This window comes from Chlorocebus sabaeus, chromosome 2, assembly GCF_047675955.1.
Source record: "Chlorocebus sabaeus isolate Y175 chromosome 2, mChlSab1.0.hap1, whole genome shotgun sequence".
In the NCBI taxonomy this organism is placed as follows: Eukaryota; Metazoa; Chordata; class Mammalia; order Primates; family Cercopithecidae; genus Chlorocebus; species Chlorocebus sabaeus.
This window is the reverse complement of record NC_132905.1, coordinates 39,187,036-39,206,763: the sequence shown is the minus strand read 5'-3', so window position 1 is coordinate 39,206,763 and position 19,728 is coordinate 39,187,036. Positions and strand designations below refer to the sequence as shown.

At 45.3% G+C, this 19,728-nt stretch overlaps 1 protein-coding gene across 1 annotated transcript; it reads right to left on the bottom strand.

Moving 5' to 3' along the window:
- Positions 1-1,649: 1,649 nt before the first annotated feature.
- Positions 1,650-18,670, bottom strand: LOC103248491 (putative BPIFA4P protein). Its single transcript, XM_008020915.3, has 9 exons — positions 18,634-18,670; positions 13,992-14,105; positions 12,843-12,990; positions 10,676-10,780; positions 9,625-9,771; positions 7,061-7,142; positions 6,350-6,413; positions 4,418-4,497; positions 1,650-2,186 (listed from the first exon to the last, which is right to left on the bottom strand). The coding sequence occupies exons 2-8, from the start codon at positions 14,089-14,091 to the stop codon at positions 4,457-4,459; spliced, it is 687 nt and encodes a 228-aa protein (XP_008019106.2). The 5' UTR covers positions 14,092-14,105; positions 18,634-18,670; the 3' UTR covers positions 1,650-2,186; positions 4,418-4,456.
- Positions 18,671-19,728: the final 1,058 nt, after the last annotated feature.

Here is a 19,728-nt window from a genome sequence, read left to right as displayed (position 1 = left end):
AATGTGGAGCTAGGATTTGATCTTGGGCCGTCTGGCTCTAATCGGCTCTACCTTGTTTCTGGATAAATTCACTTACAGCCCTTGACCTCCCCCACTGCCCCCAGGGTCTGCAAGCCTGTTCTGTCCAGGTGCATTTCCTCTTATATACTACAGAGGCTACTAAGATTCGTGGGACATATATGGCCAATACCAACATTTTCAGTGTGTTGATCCACCAGATGGACTGAAGACTGCAGGTCTCACCATAACCATGAACACTCTGGACCACAAGGGGGCAGGAACCAACCTGTCAAGCCCCGAGGCTTACCTAGCAGGAGTGTTCTCAGGAGGAAAGAAGGAAGGCAGGTCATTAAGGATAACCAGCCAGGCAGAGCCTCACCTGCCCTTAAATGTCAGCCAATAAGAAGAGGAAACGGGCATGGGTCCTTCTTTTAAAAATGCACATTCAACCTGTTTGATCATTAATTTTATTCTTCAAGCAACTTGGCTTCTCTTCTGCTTCCTGCTGCCTTTCTCAAAGGGACCAAACTTGCTTTCTGTCTTCTTCCATTTTCCGCTTTTGGATCCCAATTCCCCTTTTATTAATTTTATCCAACATGTGTCACCCAATATTTGCTCATTTTGCTTTAGCTGATCCTAAATTCTCATGGTTGCTGGAGATAGCTGCAACACTAAATTTCTTCACTTGGATCCTCTGGGAATTGGGGAACTGTCTTTGGAAGAGGGATTGTGTGACTCTGAGGGTGACATTCTCCATGCTGTTGTGCAGTGTGTGGCAGCTCCCAGGAGGGAGCATTTATCAGGGAGTTGGCAGGTTTCACTGAGCCCCTCCATGTGCCAAGCAGTCAACAGGACAGATAAAAATCCAGTCCAGTGTTCAGCTCTGACGTTGAAACAAGCTGAGGAGGCAGCACAAGAAAGCCAGTGTGACCAGAGCAAGTGAGACAAGGGGAAAGTGATGGGGACGGGGTCAGGAACATGCATATGGACACAAACAGTGTGCCCACAGGCCCAGTGAGTACCCAGACTTTCATTCTAAGGCAGATGTGGTTTGAGTCCCATCACTGCACCTCTTTGAGCCTCAGTTTTCTCACCTATTCAAGAGAAAATAACAGTTACTTCCTAGGTTTATCATGAGAATTAAATTAGAATAATGCTTTGGAGAAGGAAGCCAGATTGTAAAAAAAAAAAAAAAAAAAAAATGGCCGGTTGCAGTGGCTCACGTCTGTAATCCCAGCACTTTAAGAGGCTGAGGCAGGTGGATCACTCGAGTCCAGGAGTTAAAGACCAACCTGGCCAACATGGTGAAACCCCATCTCTACTAAAAATATGAATATTTGCTGGGCATGGTGGCACACACCTGTAGTCTGAGCTACTCAGGAGGCTGAGTCAGGAGAATTTCTTGAACCCAGGAGGCGGAGGTTGCAGTGAGCCGAGATCACACCACTGCACTCCAGCCTGGAAGACAGAACAAAACTCCATCTTAAAAAGAAATAAGCAGGGGATGAAAGTGAGGAAGAAGAGGCAGTGAATAGCAGCTTATGTTTTGGGAAGTTTGGTGATACAGGGAAGAAAAATGGAGTTACCAGGGCCAGGATAAGGTTTCTCCCATAAATCACAACTTTGTAGGCTGTTCCTGCCTGAGGGTGCTGGGAAGATGAGACCAACATTCCCACTGCGCAGTGAGGAGACTGTGGCCAAGAGGATGGAGCCACCCAAGCTCACAAAATCAGTTCAGAAAACATCCCAGACAAGACAGGAAACCTTTTAAAATTTTTAATTAGCTTTAGGGAAACATCATGCTAGAGTGTTCAGATGTTTATGAGATAATGGATAAATCAACCTACGTATCCTCCCCTGCTTTCCAGACTTTAGTTATCATGGCCAGACCCACCACCGTCTCTGGCTACATTGCCCCCATCTACATGGCGCTGTGGAAGGTGGACAATTTGCAGTTCAGAGCTGCTAAAAATTTATTGTGGGAAGATTACAGGGAATCAGCACAGAGGTTCCGGTGAGGATTTACAGGGAAATAACCTCCATACCCGGAGAAGCAGGGGATCTTCGGGTCCAGGGTGGGTCATGCAGTTCCAGGCATCAGCTGAATAATCAACACGATCTACGCAGGTGGTGTCCTGGAGTGTGGAGAACATTCCAGGGAGAAAACTAGGATGCAGAAGCTGATTCTGTGTGAAATAATCCAGATATTAGTAAATTTCACACCCTTTCTTCCGGTCAGAACCGACAGCCTTTCCCACTTCCTGCCCTCTCCCTCCGCGCTGGTATGACTGCTGTCCGTGGTGCTGAAGTCTATTGCTGTAGGGACACCCATCCACAGCCTCTCTCTGGATAACGTTTTCTCATTGTTTCCCTGGACTTCCTTTCATCAATTAAGGTGGCTCTTCCTCGTCACCTTGGCCTACTTCACAACACAATAATGCAAAATATCACCCGGTGCCCTAGTTAATCAAAAGACATATTTCTTACTTTTAATATTGGCAACTCAGTCACATGTATAAAACACTTTATAGGCTAAACCAAATATGTCTGTAAGCTGAATATAATATGGGGGGTCACAGATTTGGGACTTCTGTGCTAAGTGACAGCCTAGATATATTGGCAGGAACACTTGAGATGCCCTAGACCTTTCAACGTTTTGCAACTGCCAGCCAATTAACTTAGAGAGAGCTGCACTGTCCAATAGGGTAGCCACTAGTCACGCATGGATATCAGCATTTGAAATGCAGCTAGTCCACACTGAAATATGCTGTAGGTATAAAATACGCATCAGACCAAAGACTTACTGCAAAAATAATATGTAAAATATTTTATTACTTTTATATTGATTCCATGTTAAAATGATAATATTTTGGATATGGTGGGTAAATATAAACCAGTAAGGTTAATATAATCTGTTTCTTTTTCCTTTTAAAGATGGCTTTGCTAGAAAATTCAAAATTACGTGTGTGTCTCCTGTTATATTTCCATTGGATAACAATGGTTTAGAGTATGACATAACTAAGCTAATTAACTCAAGGACATAGATTCCGTTATGGTGTTGGCCACTTAATTTTTTATGTCCCCATCATGGACTGTACCTTATTACAGCTCGATTCATCACATGTGACCTTGTTCTCACAAAGCATGTGTACAGCGCAGCTTATTACATGCTTATCCTTACTCCTCAGAGGAGGATACCTCTATCCCCCATGACTCTTATGGGCAGTCACCCAGAGCTTCTCCCCATTGCCTAGAGCATCAGACCCTTTCCTGCTTCTGTGTACTTGCACATGCTGTATCCTCTGCTTATAATGTCTTTTTCCACCAAAAGAGTCTTTATCATTTTTCAATACCTAGTTTAAATCTTGCCTCTTCTGCAAAGACTCCTGGAAGTCTCCTGGTGAGGCTACTGGGTCTTGCCTGTCTACTTCCATAGAACCTCAACTGATCACCTCAGTGCACAAGAAATTGCCTATTTATTTGTTTTATCTCTTGCTAGGCTGGGGGATCTTGAGATCAGGGGCCATGTGTGATTCATTTTTGTAATCCTGGAACTTAGGATAAAACAGGGAATAAGATGAAGTCCCTGACTTCATGAGGTGTACATTCTTTTGGGAGGGGGAGAGAAAAGATACAGATAATATAGTAGGAAGTAAGATAATAATGACTGTTATGAGGAAAAATAAAACAGGGAAGAGAGTGGTGGATGTGCCGTTTTTGAGAGACTTGAGATGGTGACACCTGAGCAGAGTGTATTCAGCACAGAATTGTTGCAAATACATACATGATAAATGAATGAATAATGACATCTCCTTTTATAGAAACTCCCTTCCTTTTATCTGCCAGATATCACTCTTGTAAAGATGTCTCCTAAAACTGAGCTCCCTGCACACTCCAGCCCACGTCAACCTCCTTTCTTTACTTCAAAAAGGCAAGTTCCTTCATTCCTGCTTCAGGGACTTTGCACGTGTTCATCCTCTTGCTTGTGATACTTTTCTCCTGGGTCTTGGCACAACTCCTACTGCCTGATCATTCAGGGCTCAGCCGAAATATCTGTTCCCCAAAGAGCCTCTGTCTGACTATATTAATTTGATGCCTCTCTCTGTCCCCACCTCAGTTACTTTTGTCCACATCCTCCTGCTTTTTTTTCTTCTGAATACCCACCATCCTCTGGAATTTAGTTGACTATATATTTATTTCTTTGTTTGCTGTTAGTATTCCCAACTAGAATACAAGCTCCAGGAAATCAGATTCCTTGTCCATCTCCTTCACTGCTGTATTCCTAACATGTAGAATAGTGTCTAGCATATAGTAGAGGCTTAACTACAATTTAATAAATGAATGAGTAACACACTTATAATGACCCTAAAGGCCAAAGGTCATCACTAAGGAATGGAAACATGCTCTGGTTTCTCACCGGATTGGTACACACATAGCTCCTTCACTTTGGGGACATTTAGATGGTGACTTGGTACTTTTCCTGCAGCAGGACCAGATCTAGAATGCAAAACAGATACCTCAGACAGTGGGGGTGGGGGAGGATCAGAGAGACCAGGCAGGTTTCCCCCTTGGAGCAGCACTGGGAGCAGAATGGGGAGGGGGAATGAGCCCAAGGTGTGGAGACAGAAGTCTGAGGCTGGAAGCTCTGATTTGCTGCTGGCTGTCTTGAATGATTTTGTGGACAGTTCTGGATACTGCATGGATACTGCATGGATAACCATGCAGTATAGCGACTACCAGTGTGAGCTCTGTAGCTGGAGGATGTGGGTTCACTCTGGCTCCGACACTTTCTTCCATGGAAATATGGGCAAACATTTTGATCTTCCTTTGTTTCTGTTTCCTTATCTCTAAAATGCAGATAGTGATAATACCTAGTTCATGGAGTTGTGTGGACTGATCAAGTTAACATATGTAAAGTCCACTAAGAGTCTGGCACATAGTAAAGCACCTAATATGCATTTAGATTTAATTGTTATTATTTTTTGCTAAGCAATCTTGGATAAATTGCTTAAAGTTCTTGGATCTTGGTTTCCTTATCTATAGATTAGGAACAACCACTTCCTTCCAAGCTAATCACTTAAGAGCTCCTACATTGTAATGAGACAGTGGAGAAAGGTGCCATTACTGCAGCTGGAGTCTCATTTCATCTGGTCATCTCTCTGAAGCGATGGCCCAATAGCAAAGTGAAGGTGTTGGTTGAGCTGTCCCATTCATTTGCATGGGCCTGGGATCACAAGCTTTGGGAATTTTTAGGCTCATCCAGATTAGTTGCCTCAAGCTTCCTACCTCATAAGTAGTGAGTTCTGGCCAGGCGCGGTGGCTCACACCTGTAATCCCAGCACTTTGGGAGGCCAAGGTGGGTGGGTCACTTGAGGTCAGGAGTTAAAGACCAGCCTGGCCCGTATAGTGAAACTCCGTCTCTACTACAGATACAAAAATTAGCCAGGTGTGGTGATGCATGCCTGTAATCCCAGCTACTTGGGAGGCCGAGGCAGGAAAATTACTTGAACTCTGGAGGCAGAGGCTGCAGTGAGCTGAGATTGCACCACTGCACTCCCGCCTGGAGAACAGAGCGAAACTCCATTTCAAAAAGAAAGAAAGAAAGAAAGAAAAAAAAGTAGTGAGTTCCCAGTCAATGAAGGTATATAAGCAGAGGTCAGAAAATTGCTTGCTGGGAGAGCCACTCGAGAGAACTTTAGAAACTCCGGCATCTAGCACTTGGCAGGACTAGTGAATATTCAGTGAATGAAGGCATATACCTTTCAATTCAGCCTTTTTTTTTTTTTTTTTTTTTTTTTTGGTGGGGGAGGTTTGGAGTCCTGATGGGAGCCTGAGCTGCTGAGATTCAATCTTGCATTTTTTGCTTTGAATTCCAGCAGATATGAAAACTGGATGCTTGAGGTAGAGACATCTGAAAGGAGGCAGTCTTTGTCTCGGCTGAAACCAGACCAATTTCCTGCCCCTCAATCAACATCATACAATTTTAGAGGAGAATAAAGGGAGAATTGGGCAGATTTTCTCCCCTGGAGAAGCCTTCATTCATATCTTAGCTGCTCTAGGCTGAGGACAAGAAGAGAATTGAAACAAGCATGTCCTTAGCTAAAGGTGCACATTCAATTGCTAGTGCAGGCACAGTGCTTCATGTTGGCACACTGGGTCCCCTCAGTAAATGTCAGCTGAGTTTATTAAGGTTGTGATTATTAGGGACCATTCTACTTCAGCAGGAAAGAGATTTTTGGTCTAGGAGAAGTGCCAGGGTGAGGTAAGGGGAAATGAGATACAAAGGGTGACAGAGGGGTCTGAGCTTTTTTCTGGAGTGTTCTTGTCCCTTCCCACCTCCAGCACTTACTAATCAATTCTTTAACCACATGCTGCTCCAGGTTGTAGAGCCATTTATTAATCACAGGACACACCTGAAAGACAAGGAAATAGGCAAAAGTCAGGAGGAGGGCTCCGTTAATAAAGCCTAAATAAGAGTGAGCAAGGCAAGTTCTCCTAAGCCAACCTATTCTGGGGACAACTAAGTAGATGGGTTTTGGGGACAGGCTACCCTAGGGTCACAAGCCAGCTCAGGCTGCCCTAGGGTCACAAGCCAGCTCAGCCACTTGGCAGCTGTATGACTTGAGTAAGTCATTGGCCCTGCCTGGGACTGTTTCTTAAATCTGGAAAATGAAGATGATATTGTTACCTGGAGTATGAGATTGTTTGGAGGATGAGATAAGAAAATTTGGATACTTAGCATAGTGTTTGAGTGCTTAGTGAATGTTAATTTTGTGATTACTTATTCCCATTTTACGGATAAGGAAACTGAGTTTGGAGAGAATTATCAACTCACTTCTGGTCACACGGATGCTGATTTTGACCTGAAGAATTAAAGAATGTCTGTCTGTAAAACACTTCATCAGTGTCCGATTGCAGAATGGGAGCTTAATAGACGCCACTCCATCTCTCCCTAGCTCTCCTTCCTGGAAGATTTCTTCCCACTTCGTTAAGAAGATCCAATCCCTCGTTATCTGAGTCTCAGCTCAAAAACGGAAGTAATCTGGGTTTGCATACTTACCTTTTGTCCCAGATCATGGGCTACTATGTTTTTCAGGTTTCTCTCTATGTTTGCCACAACAAATTTTGCTGCTGGGGCGAGTCTAAATGAAGAGGCAGAAAATACGCAGAACAGATTAACTTCTCTCGGATTCCTTTCTCCACATCACTTCTTTGCTCAATGACCGTGAACTTCTTCAAGTCTACTCTTTATTTCCACGGCATTGAATCACCCAGCCATGTCCTACTGCTCTAGTCCACACTCTAGGGCTCCTCAAAATTAATCTTCCAATTTAAGTCACCTTGCCCTTATCATTGTTACCCACCGTTATCTTCTCTGTGACTATTTTGCATCTCCCACTGGAGATGCCTTCTTCAAATTCTTGTTAGGCCCAGCCAACCGGTTTCCTTCAGAAAGCTCTTGCTGACCATCCTGGCTAATTCTGAGTTCTCTCTTTCCTTCTCACTTTCTCATTTCTCTGATTACCTGATGCTACAGTGGAACTTATCTCTTCTGCCGGAGGGCCAGTGCTTTCATGGAAGGAACAGTATAACATCGTTCTTTAATTGGGAGACAGGAGAAAGAAGCAGGAAATAGCATAAAGGTGTCCTTGTGTTCTGTGTTCCTGACTCAGTCCCTAATCCTTAACATGTGAGGATAAATCTGTCCTATTCTCAGGCAAAGGGTTTATGTCTATTTTTTAAAGAGTGTGCATAGAAATCAGCTATGATCTATTGCTTCCAACCTTAGGTCTCAGATTCCTCATAAAGGAGGGCCATGTTTTCTTTAGCATATCACGGGAGAGAGAGGTATTTGCAGAGTTTTCAGAAGGGGAGATGGGTTGTGAATCTGGCCTGGTTCTCATTTATGTCTGAGCATGTCAGGAGGACAGGACCAGGTGTGCAAGGGTGCAGAAAGCATTCCACACCCAGAGCTTTCCTGAAACAGCGAGCAACTGAGATGAATCAAAATAGAGAATTCGTGAAAGAAGAAAACAAGATAGAAAATGGACTGGTGATGACCACTGGATTCAGCTAAATGTGGATATCAGCCTTAATTTAAACAAACACACACACAAACAAACTTTAAAAAGGGCTAGATGTGGTGGCTCATGCCTGTAATCCCAGCACTTTGAGAGGCTGAGGCAGGTAGATCACTTGGGTGCCGGAGTTTGAGACCAGCCTGGGAGACATGGCGAAACTCTGTCTCTACAAAAAACACAAAAATTAGCCAGGCATGTTGGCCTGCGCCTGTAATCTCAGCTACTCAGGAGGCCTAGATGGGAGGATCGCCTGAGCTGGGGAGGTGGAGTTTGCAGTGAGCCAAGATTGTACCACCATTGCACTTAAGCCTGGGCAACTGAGTGAGACCCCATTTCAAAAAAATATTTAAAAAGAAGACTTTTGAAAAAGGATTATAAATTTAGAAGTAACACTAAAACTCTACTTAATAAAAGAGCAAAATCTCTGAAGACAGTTTCTCTGAAGAGGAAATATCAGAGACTAAGAAATGATGAAATCTTTTTCTACCGGTAGTCAAAGTAATGAAAATAATAGCATTTGTGGGATTTTCCTCCTAGTGAAAAGAAGATCTTGTCTTAATGTAGCTCAGAATAATCATATTCAGCACTTTTCCCAGCACCAAGCAGGCTGAAATAAATGAGTAAGAATGAGAGCCATCTATAGCAGATGCTTGGGGAAGGTATGCATGTATAAAAGAATAAATGTTGTGAAAAAGAGAATAATTGGGATTTATTGTATATGGGACAAAATTGCCCAGTATCAGCTAGAGACCTGCCACTTGGTTCAGTTCCATTGGTAAGGTATTTGGTGAGCGATTTGGCAGTGCTGAAAACTTAGAAGTTGTAGAACTGTGTATACTTTTGGAATAATCTTAAAAATCTACAATAAGAAAATAATTCTATTTTTGGAAAATTTTCCTATATCAAAATGTTCTGGGTTATTTATGATAGCAAATGTTTATCTTTTTAATTAATTTAATGTTTTCGAGACAGGGTCTTGCTTGTTGCCCCAGCTGGAGTGCAGTGGCATGCTTATGACTCGCTGCCACCTCAACCTCCTGGGCTCAAGTGACCCTCCCACCTCAGCCTCCCTAGTAGCTGGGACTATAGGCGCCTGCCACCACACGTGGCTAATTTTTATATTTTTTGTATAGACAGGGTTTTGCTGTGTTGCCCAGGCTGGTCTTGAACTCCTGGGCTCAAGCTGTCCACCTGCCTTGGCCTCCCAAAGTGTTGAGATTACAGGCATGAGCCACCTCACTAGGCCCAAAAAGTTTAGAAATAACCTATCATCAAATGGCCAAGCAATCCTTTTTTTTTTTTTTTTTTTTTTTTGCTCAGTCCTATTTGGTAAGTCTCTTTTCATGTTGATAGAATTATTACTTTTGTAAAAAACAAAATTTTAAAGGCACAGAAAGTCCTATTTATTATACCCACATCACCATACACACAAAAGCCTAATTTTGTAGGGTATTGTTTTTCTAGTGACATCTTTCAGGTGAAACCTCACTGGGAACATCATCATAACCAGCTGGACACAGAGAAAGACAGATGGAGAACTCACTGGGCTCCAGTTTGGATCCAGATAGCCTCAGGCAAGAGTCTGCAGTTCCCAAAGGCAAGTTCATATCTGCCACCTACATTCTCCAAATGAATCTGGACTTTTATATCTGACTGCATATTAGCTGTGAAGGGCTTCAAGGTCAGGAGCCTGTGGGAGGGAAGAGGTAAGGCAGGTGGGAGAGAAGCTCAGAGCTCACTACATCCCCATTTGTTTCTAGAACGACGTTCCCCATGTTGCCACAGAATCTTCAAAACCACCCTGTTAAGGTCATTTTCTCATTTTTCAAAAGAGCCCATTCAGTCCTGGAGAATGGGAATGGCTTTCTCCAAGTTACGCATCCAGCCAGTGGCTAAGTCAGAGGGTTCTGCACTCAGGGAATCTAATACTTGCTACCTCTGGCTCTGGGGACAGTTAGGAAGGAAAATATTGATTCTAAGTATGGCATCTTATCAAAACTAGAAAACTTTATCTGACCTTGGAAAGTCCTTTTCTAGAGGTCTCAGAATCCATCACCTTGATGACCAGGCTTGAAATGGCAATGAATGAAGTAGACTGGCAGTTAGTTTCACAGGGAGAGGTAAAGGCTGTGGTGAACTGGAGAATGCCTGGCCTCTGCAGATGCACCATGCAAACCAGACAAAATTTATCAGTGGGCCAGATGCATCTCCTGGGGTGATCTCTAGGCAATAGTGTCACAGAATTGGGGTCCAGAGGTGATTCGGTGTTCTTGTCTTCAGTTACATTCAATCAGAACTAAGCAGACTCATGAAGTCCAAATAAATGAAGGTGGGGGCTGTCTGAAAGAGGTAGGGGGAGCAAATCTGCTCAACCCTTCTGCTTTCCCCAGAGGGGCCCCAAGCTTGGAGCACTCAAGTATTCTGCAGGCCTCTCATTCTACACATGGGGTGACTCAGGCCCAGAGAGGGTGGATGTTTTGCTCTAACCACACAGCGAGTCTGTTGCTGAGTCCTTTGGTTAGCGCTCCTGCCCACAACCCCCGACTCCTATGCAAAAGCCGATGGAACCTGCGAGACTCATAGCTGTGACTTACTGCACGATCAACTCAGATATGAATGGTACTCGTACAGTGGCTTCCTTTCTTTGAGGGGTGCTCTCGATGGAGACTTGGAGGAGTTGAGGATTTTTCACCTGTATCCTGGGTGAAGAAACAGCACAACACAGGGAGGCTGTGGCTCCTGCTGCAGGTGGACCTCACTTTGTGCAATGGCAGGTCCCTTGCAGAGAAGAAGCTGAATATAGGCAAAGATGGTTACTCATTCATTAACCAGGTAGTTTATTGCAAAGCTACTATGTGTTATAAGCACTGGAAATATATCTCTGAGCAAAAAGAAGCTCTTATCTTAATACATCTCAGAATAATCATGTTCAGCACTTTGCCCAGCACCAAGCAGGCTGGAATCAATGAGCGAATAAGACCGAAAGCCATATATAGCAGATGTTTGGAGCAGGTATGTATGTATAGGAGGATAAATCCAGTAAATAAATACTTACAGAAAGTGATAGGCATGGTGAAAAAAAAAAGGCCTTACAGGATCAGGACAATGGAAGGTAATATTGGGAAGAGTGGAATTTCAGACAGGGTAGTCAGGGAAGGTTTATCAAAGGAGTTGACGTTTGGGCAGAGTCACGAATGAAGTGAGAATGAGTCATGCAGATAGTCAGGAGAAGGAAAGGACAGGCTTAAGACAGAGCAAGGCTGGGTGCATGGCTCACGCCTGTAATCCCAGCACTTTGAGAGGCCAAGGCAGGAGATCAATTAAGTCTAAGAAGTCAAGGTTGCAGTGAGCCATGATTGCGCCACTGCACTCCAGCCTGGGTGACGGAGCAATACCTTGTCTCGAAAACAAAACAAAGGAAAACAAAAAATCAACCAACCAAACAAAAAATTAGCTGGGCATGGTGACATGTGTCTGTGGTCCCAGCTACTCAGGAGGCTGAGGCAGGAGGGTGGCTTGAGCCCAGGAGGTTGAGGCTGCAGTGAGCTGTGGTCACACCACTTACTGAACTCCAGCCTGGGAGACAGAGCGAGACCCTATCTCAAAACAATAATAATAGTAGAAATAATAAAGAAGGCAGAGTAAGTGCAAAAGCCCTGAGGCTGAAATGTGGCTTGTGCGTTTGAGGAAGAGCAACAGGCTTTGTGTGGCTAGCAGGCAGAGAGTGAGGCGAGACTAGTAGAAAAGGTGAGCGAGGTAGCCAGGGCCAGATTGCATGGAGCCTTGAGGGCCAGTGGTAAGAACTTTGGACTTGGTTCTGAGGGCGAAGATAAGACATTGGAGGGTTTGGACAAGGGAGTTACAGGGTTGGCTTCACTTCTTAGGAAGATTTTTCTGGATACTGGCAAAACAGAATGGAGGAGATGAGGGCTGGTGGGTAGAAGCAGGAGAATCTGCGGCTGTAAGTTAAGCGGGGAGATAATGGTGGCTCAGACCACCAGAGGTGGGAAAAAAAAGTGGTGAGATGCCTGGGTGTGCTTTGAAGGCAGAAGTGACAGGGAGGATTTGGCAACAGGTTGGAAGCAGGTACAAGGGAGACAGAGGAGCCAGGGAGGACATCACGATTTTTGGCCAGAGCAACTGGATGGATGGAGTTGTCATTAGGTAAGACGGGCTGGGCAGGGAGAGGCACAGGTTGGGGCAGGGATGAAGGTGGGAGTCAGCGGTTGAGTTTTGGACATGTTGAGTTTAAGAAGACAAGGGACCTAGGTCTTCTATACTCTGGTGGCCAATCTAACTCTAAAGCCCAGCATCATCTAGTATTAGGATGATCACATTCTTGCTCTTGTTTATTACCTGTGATTGGATGCTTACTGAGGAGAGGAAGATGTGCAAACATTTTACACATATTATTTCACTTAATGTTCACAACAGTCCCATGGGGGTAGATGTTATTATTCCCCATTGAACAGGGCAGATGTTGAGGCTCAGAGAAAGGGGCAGATTGGTGATGCTGTCACAGCTGGTGAGTAGCCATCCTCTTCCCAGACAAGGGGACTGAATCCCTGTGTCTTTAGCCCCTCCCCTAGCCTCCTGCAGTGGGAGTTTCTCCCAACCAGGGGATCTCAGGCCACCAGAGTTGGAAAGGCTCTTTGCAAGGGAAGGGCCTCTGCAAGGTCAGGAAATGTGGGGAGAGCTCTAACTATCCAACAAACCCGGACAGCCTGGACTGGGGGTGGTTGGTGATCAGAGACCACTCACCTAACGGTGTCGACCTCATTGGTGAGTGGAGGCCCCAAGATGTTCAGGAGGCCTGATACACCATCGAAGGCACTACTCAATGATTTCTGGAGGCCGATTGTCTGCAGGCTGGGAAGAAAGTCTGCCCTGAGGAGTCCTTGAGTCAAATCTGTAAAGAATGTCCCAACCCCAAACCCATGTAGACATTTAGATGCCAAAGATCCTCAGATACAACCTCGATCTCCGAGCATGTCCCCTATGTGACTCTGACTTGTCGATCAGCTATTTCTGGCTTGCTGGGCTCTGGGCCAAGTTCCAGACATAATCATCCAGCAAATATTCATAGGGGCTTACTATGCACCTGGGCCATGCATCCAGTCTGTTCACCACCCTGGGCCCCACCCTGATGGACCTGGCATTCTTACGGGGCTGAGGAGAGACAGATAAAAAAGTGGAGGATAAAGGGACAGGCAGGATTCAGGTGCAAACAAGTGCTGTGAAGGGGTTGGTTTCAAAGTATTTAGCAACGAGCTCAACAGGGGCACTGGCCATAGCTCTGGACCAAGGTCCTGGGGTCCCCAGGCTGTGCCAGGTGTTAACTGCATAGTTGTTTAGTTCATGGGGAAGCTAGAGTTCTGGGGGTGAAGCTGGGATGGTTGGGGCAATGGGGGGCACCTGGAGAGTGTAAGCAGGAAGTATTTCCCAAATAGTATACCCCAAAATTTCAATGTTTTAACCATGATGACCGTGCCGCTGAATATCAGTCCATCCTATGACGAAAAAATAAAAGGCAGGGTGAGGGATTCATTTATGCAGGAGGTCAAGGAAGGGCTTTCTGCAAATGTGGCATTTGAGCAGAGACCTGAAGGAAGGGAGGCAGCCATGTTGACAGGTAGGGGAAGAATGTTCCAGGCAGAGGGAACAGCAGGTACAAAGGCTGGGACAGGGACCAGTCCATGTAGAGCTGGTTCCTTTGATGGTAGGTCTTGATAGATAAAGCACAGCAAGGAGGCAGGAAAGAGGGGGCTCTTGGAAAATGAGGATTAAACGATGTTGCAGTCAGGACAGCGAACAATTAATAGTGTTAATTGTGTCCCAGGCACTTTGCTAATGAGAACTTCACTGGCATTGGCTCAGGGTTCTGCATGACCCAGAGCAGGACAGTCTCACCATTAAGGAGCTGGGAAGAAACTCCAGCCAGGACCTCCTGTGCAGAGGATGAGGCAAGCAGCCCACAGAGGAGAATGAAGAGGCCGGAGACATTCAGCATCCTGGGTTAGGTCCCTGTGGAGGATCAGGGAAAAGAGGTCATTTGCAAGGACACTTTCTGAGAGGGTCTTCCCAGAGCTTAGGTCTGAAGTGGCCACAGAACTCATGTGGACCCATTCACCTATGTCCATTTTACAGATGGGTCGACTGAGGCTCAGAGAGGGACCTGCTTTTCCTCAGAGTTTAGAGCAAGAAACAGAGGGTCCAAGAGATGAAGTCACTTGCCCAAGGCCACACAACTTGTATTTATGCCCAAAAGCTGGGCATATGGTTTTCCCCGCAGGGACACTGCCCTCCCCAGCAGGGCTGCTCACGGCTGCTGCAAGAGGCTGCATAACGTTAGAGTTATGACAATGGTCTCTGAAATCCCCCACCTGTTAGCAGCTGTGGGATTGTGGGATTTAGTGCAAGTTGCTTCACCACACGATGTTATGCAGGACACACTATCCTCATTTTACAGTGAAATGGTGGCGGTGATATGCCCTGGCTTCAGACAGACATACCCGGGATGGAATCCCAGCTCTGCCACCTACTTGCTGGATACCTGAGGCTTTCCTCACCTGGAAAATGCAGAGGATACAAACGCATACCTTCTTCTTGCCCTTGTTGCAAGCACTTAGCACAGCACCTTGCGCATTGTAAGTGCTTCACAAATGGTCACCACTGTGACGATGCATCATTATGATCATGATTTTCACTTGACATTTTCAAGGGCTTACCTCCCTGAGCTGGTGGGAGAGAGCAGGCTCCGCAGCATGGACAAGAAGGGCCCAGGCTGAGGGACTAGGGCTGGAGTATGTGGACACTACAGGCTCATCTACTGTGCCCGTTTGAACGGCACACTGCCTGGTCTGGGAGTGCCCCTTGGGACCTTGACACACGCTCCACCCCCCCCGGAAAGGAGGTGCATGCAGGTGTTTGTGTGGCTTCCTGGGACTTCAACCAAATGCCAGTGCAAATGGCCCCACTGGGACCTGAGACTAACAGGTAGAGGCTGGTAGGGGCCGGTTCTCTCCCTAGACACTTGACAGATTCCAAGGAGACTCTCAGCCCAGTCCCTGGTCACTTTTCTCATGTAAATTCATAAGCCCATTTGGTTTAGCATTTTATTTTATTTTATTTTATTTTATTTTATTTTATTTTATTATTTATTTATTTTGAGACAGAGTCTCACTCTATTGCCCAGGCTGGAGTGCAGTGTTGTGTGATCTCGGCTCACTGCAACCTCCACCTCTTGGGATCAAGCAATTCTCTTCCTCAGCTTCCCAAGTAGCTGGGATCACAGGCACCCACCACCACGCCCAGCTAATTTTTTCATATTTTTAGTAGAGATGGGGTTTCACCATGTTGGCCAGGCTGGTTTCGAACACCTGACCTCAGATGATCCATCCAACCTGGCCTCCCAAAGTGCTAGGATTATAGGTGTGAACCACCTCATGGTTTAACATTTTAATTTGGGAGATCTGTTTTTAGGCAAGTAGAGAAATTAGAAAATAAAGATATGTACAAAGACAGAAGAAGCAGATAAAAATAAGTTCACAGAGATAACTTCTGTTGTGTCTTTTTTTGGAAGTTTTTCTTTCCATAGGTATGCATTCATGTAACACGATGAGAAACAAGGATTGGCCTGTCATGCTTCTACAGAAGCATTTATTCAAGTAGCAGCACATCAGGACTGTCTACCTCCTCGTCTGCAGAATTTTCTAAGGTATGTATTGACTGATGTTCATGGAATGTCTCCTCTTTTGGGCAATTTTCATGTTTTTACCCCAGATGGCACCGGCAGGAACATCCTTAGGGGTTTTCTGCGTTTCCCTGCCACATTATAACCCGTGAAGCATTTTCCAGGAATAACCAACCCTGAAGTTCTTTGTGTGTGTGTGTGTGTGTGTGTGTGTGTGTGTGTGTGCATGTGTGGTGTTTTGTTTTGTTTTTGAGATGGAGTTTCGCTCTGTCACCAAGGCTGGAGTGCAGTGGCGCAATCTCAGCTCACCGCAACCTCTGTGCAAGCCACCACAGCCGGCTATTTTTTTTTTTTTTTTAATTTTAGTAGAGACAGGTTTTCACCATGTTGCCCAGACTGGTCGTGAACTCCTGAGCTCAGGTAATCTGCCCCCGTCAGCCTCCCAAAGTACTGGGATTACAGGCGTGAGCCACCACGCCTAGCCTGTTTTTATAAGTATGGAAGCATTCTCTGTGTTCATCCTTCTCACCCTATCCCTGAACCGCAATGAGGGTTCACAGTCCTTGTGAAATCTACGCTCAAGTTCCATCTGCAGAGTTCTGGTTTTGATCACGACAGAGTATCTTGCATCAGACTAACCGTCCCAACTAAAGTCAACTATAAGAGATGGAAATCTATAAAAACAAAGGAGGACATCCTTGAGCAACTACACGGGCACAATTTGAAATGCTGTGTTTCTTGAGAAAGAGACATCATTCAAGGTGGGCTCCATATTCACCCCAGCTTTTGCTTGAGGTCATTTTCCAATGTATCAACTAGAGTCCAAGCAAAAAGAGCTAGTCTTACAGGGATGAGGAGACAAAAATTGGAATTTGGGGCCACCAAAGTGGCTGGGACTTGAGGGGCAAAATCCCAAAGAGGAAGGTCCCCAGGGAAGGAGCCTTGAAATCTCAGCTTTTAAGCTGCGCCCTTGCAGGGTGGGACTCTCAGGCTTGAGGCAGAAAACAGCAGCTGAAAGTTAAAAAGCTGAACAGAGAGATTAGCACCTCCGCTGTGTGATGCTGGGGAAGGAAGCACTGGTTGGAGGTGGGCCCCTTTGATGGGAAGGACCTTGGTACACATCTTAAGCTCTCAGTGAAGACACAAAAGACTATGCTCTAGGAGAAAGGGCTACACCCTAGAAATAGTCTCCCTCTAAAAGTAAGAACAAGACCAAAATAGTTCTACCTAATAAAACACAAAGCTAAGCCTAGGCAGGGTCATGATCCATTTCTGCTCTATCTTTCTGCCATCTCCGTTTCTGGAAAGAAGATAATGTCATTCACCATCGTGTTCCACATCCAATAAAAATTTACAAGGCATGCATGCTTAAAAAATGACCAAGGGACTAAAGGCCAAGAAATTAAAATATACAATATAATAAATCCACAGGCAAGTCAAATATTCAAATATTGAGCAGACAACAGAGCAAGAAACCAACAGACGATGAGGAGGCCCGAGACCTTCAGCGTCTTGGGGCAGTACCCGTGGGATACCAGGTAAGTAGAGTCAACTTCAGGGTCACTCTGAGAAGTTCTCTATGGAGCTAAAGGAGATTGGGGGGAGCAAAGGAATCATTTGGACTCATTCCTACCCACACAACACCCAATTTTTTTTTTTTTTTTGAGATGGAGTCTTGCTCTGTCACCCAGGCTGGAGTCAGTGTCATGATCTTAGCTCACTGCAACGGCCGCCTCCCAGGTTCAAGCAATTCTCCTGCCTCAACCTCCCAAGTAGCTGGGACTACAGGCATGCGCCACCATGCCTGGCTAATTTTTGTATTTTTAGAAGGGACGGGTTTCACTATATTGGCCAGCCTGATCTGGAACTCCTGACCTCGTGATCCTCCCACCTCAGACTCCCAAAGTTCTGGGATTACAGGCATGAGCCACTGCACCCAGCCCAATACCCATTTTACAGATGGGACACAGAGGCTCGGATCAGGGTTAAGTTTTCTTAAGGCCAGCTGTAGTTAGTGGTTAGCACCTGGCTCTCTCGCCTGTAAGTTTTTTATACTTTAATCTGCATCTCACTCAAAAAGGTTAGTAGGAGAATTCAGCAAGCATTTTGAAAATTGTTTAGCCTACTGCCACTAAATAGAAGTTAATTTTGAATTTGCAAATTAAAGTTCCTCTTTATCCCTCCCTGGTTCTGACAGTAAGTACCCTTGGAAGACTCACAGACAGTCTGAAGGAGGGGAGGGTGGCCGGGAAGCATCTTTCCTGCTGGGTGCTGGAGGAGTGCCCTGATTCCTTACAACATCCCAATCCTATGAAACAGTTATTGACATGCTTCCTTTACAGAGCAGGAAATGGAAGCTTGGAGAGCTGAGGGCACATGCCCATTCTTCCCTCTTTATTTATAGAATCCTTTTATTTTTGAGGAAAGAAATGTGCTTAACAAAGAAATTATCTTTCCCAACCTTCTTTGCAACCAGGGATGGTCCATGAGATATAAATGGAAATTGTAGGTCAGGGCTTCTTAAAATGTTCTCTAGAGTGACTGATCCAGCTGCAAAGCACATGCTTTTGTTTTCCTCTCCTGCCTTTTCCTGATTACATGTAAGGCTTGATGACTGGAGCCCAGCAGTTACCTTACTAGAAGGAAGATAAAAGCCACATGCTAGGGGTAGCCAAGAAAGGAGATGGCAGGCTCCGCCAGCCTAACTCTGGGCTTCTCATCATGATGGAAACCATGATTTTTCATATTCTGTGCTAGAACCAAACACAATTTGTAACTGGTAACATGTATCAAAAGCTTTAGTCTGGTTCAGCATCTGATGAAAAGGCAGGTTGGAGAGTGCCATTGCCTTGTGCTTACCTGGATTTCTCTGGTGTGCTGTCGAGACACTCTGGCCTCTGTAGGTTGATTCTCGATGACTCTGTAGGGGAGCAGACTGTATAAATGGCAAGTGATCCCATTGCTGGGGGAGACGTGGCACTGGGTGATGGACAGCTAGGAAGCTAATGGAAAGCCCTTGATTTTACCACGTCTATCCAATACCTCCAAAGCAAACATGCCTGCCTGGAAGGCCCGGGAAAATGTCAACAACATATTTGAATCTGTAAATCACGAATGCCATCAAATGGAGAGGTACAGAGAGTATGGAGAGCACCGAGAGGGGCTGCAAGCAGGAAGACAGTGTGCAGGAGTCACATTCACATCCCTGCCCCGCTCTGAGCTGCTTTTCTCATCTGTACAATAAGCAAGATGGGTCTGGTGACTCTGAGGAAGGAAGCCGCTCGGTCTTCTGTGAGTGGGGAGGCAGAGGATGTCCTAGCTTCAGTTTACTGGTCTGTAGTCCCAGACCCTTGAGCTCCAGCATGGTGCTGCCCATTTCTTGCTGTTTGATACTGGACAGCTCCCAAGCCCTTTCTGGGTCTCCGTCTCTCCGTCTATAAAAATAATAGCTCACATTGACAGGCAATTTTCACAAATGCATCCTTATCATGCAAGAACTAATTAACCTGATTTTACAGATAAGGAAACTAAGACTCAAGAGAAGACAAATCTTGCCCAAGGTCCTAGAGCTAGTGTATAATAGAATCAGGATTTGAATCTAGTTCTACCGTCTATGAAAGCTTGTAACCTTCACACTACATCATAATTTTCTCCTTTTAGAGCAGAGCTGTGGCTTCCTTGTGGGGTAGGGGTAACTGTTCTCTATCTTACTGAAGAGGTTTGTTCCTTGAAGACTTGAGAACAGATGTGCTCAACCATTTGAAAGGTTGGGACCCCACTAAAGCCTTCATTGCAAAGATGTCTTAAAACACGTGCAAGGTTTGAATGCATGTGTCCCTCCAAATTCATATGTTGGAACTTAAACCCCAAAGCAGTGGTATTAAGAGGTGGGGCCTGTTGGGAATCAATTAAGTCATAAGGGTTCTGTACTCATGAATAGGACAGTGTCTTATA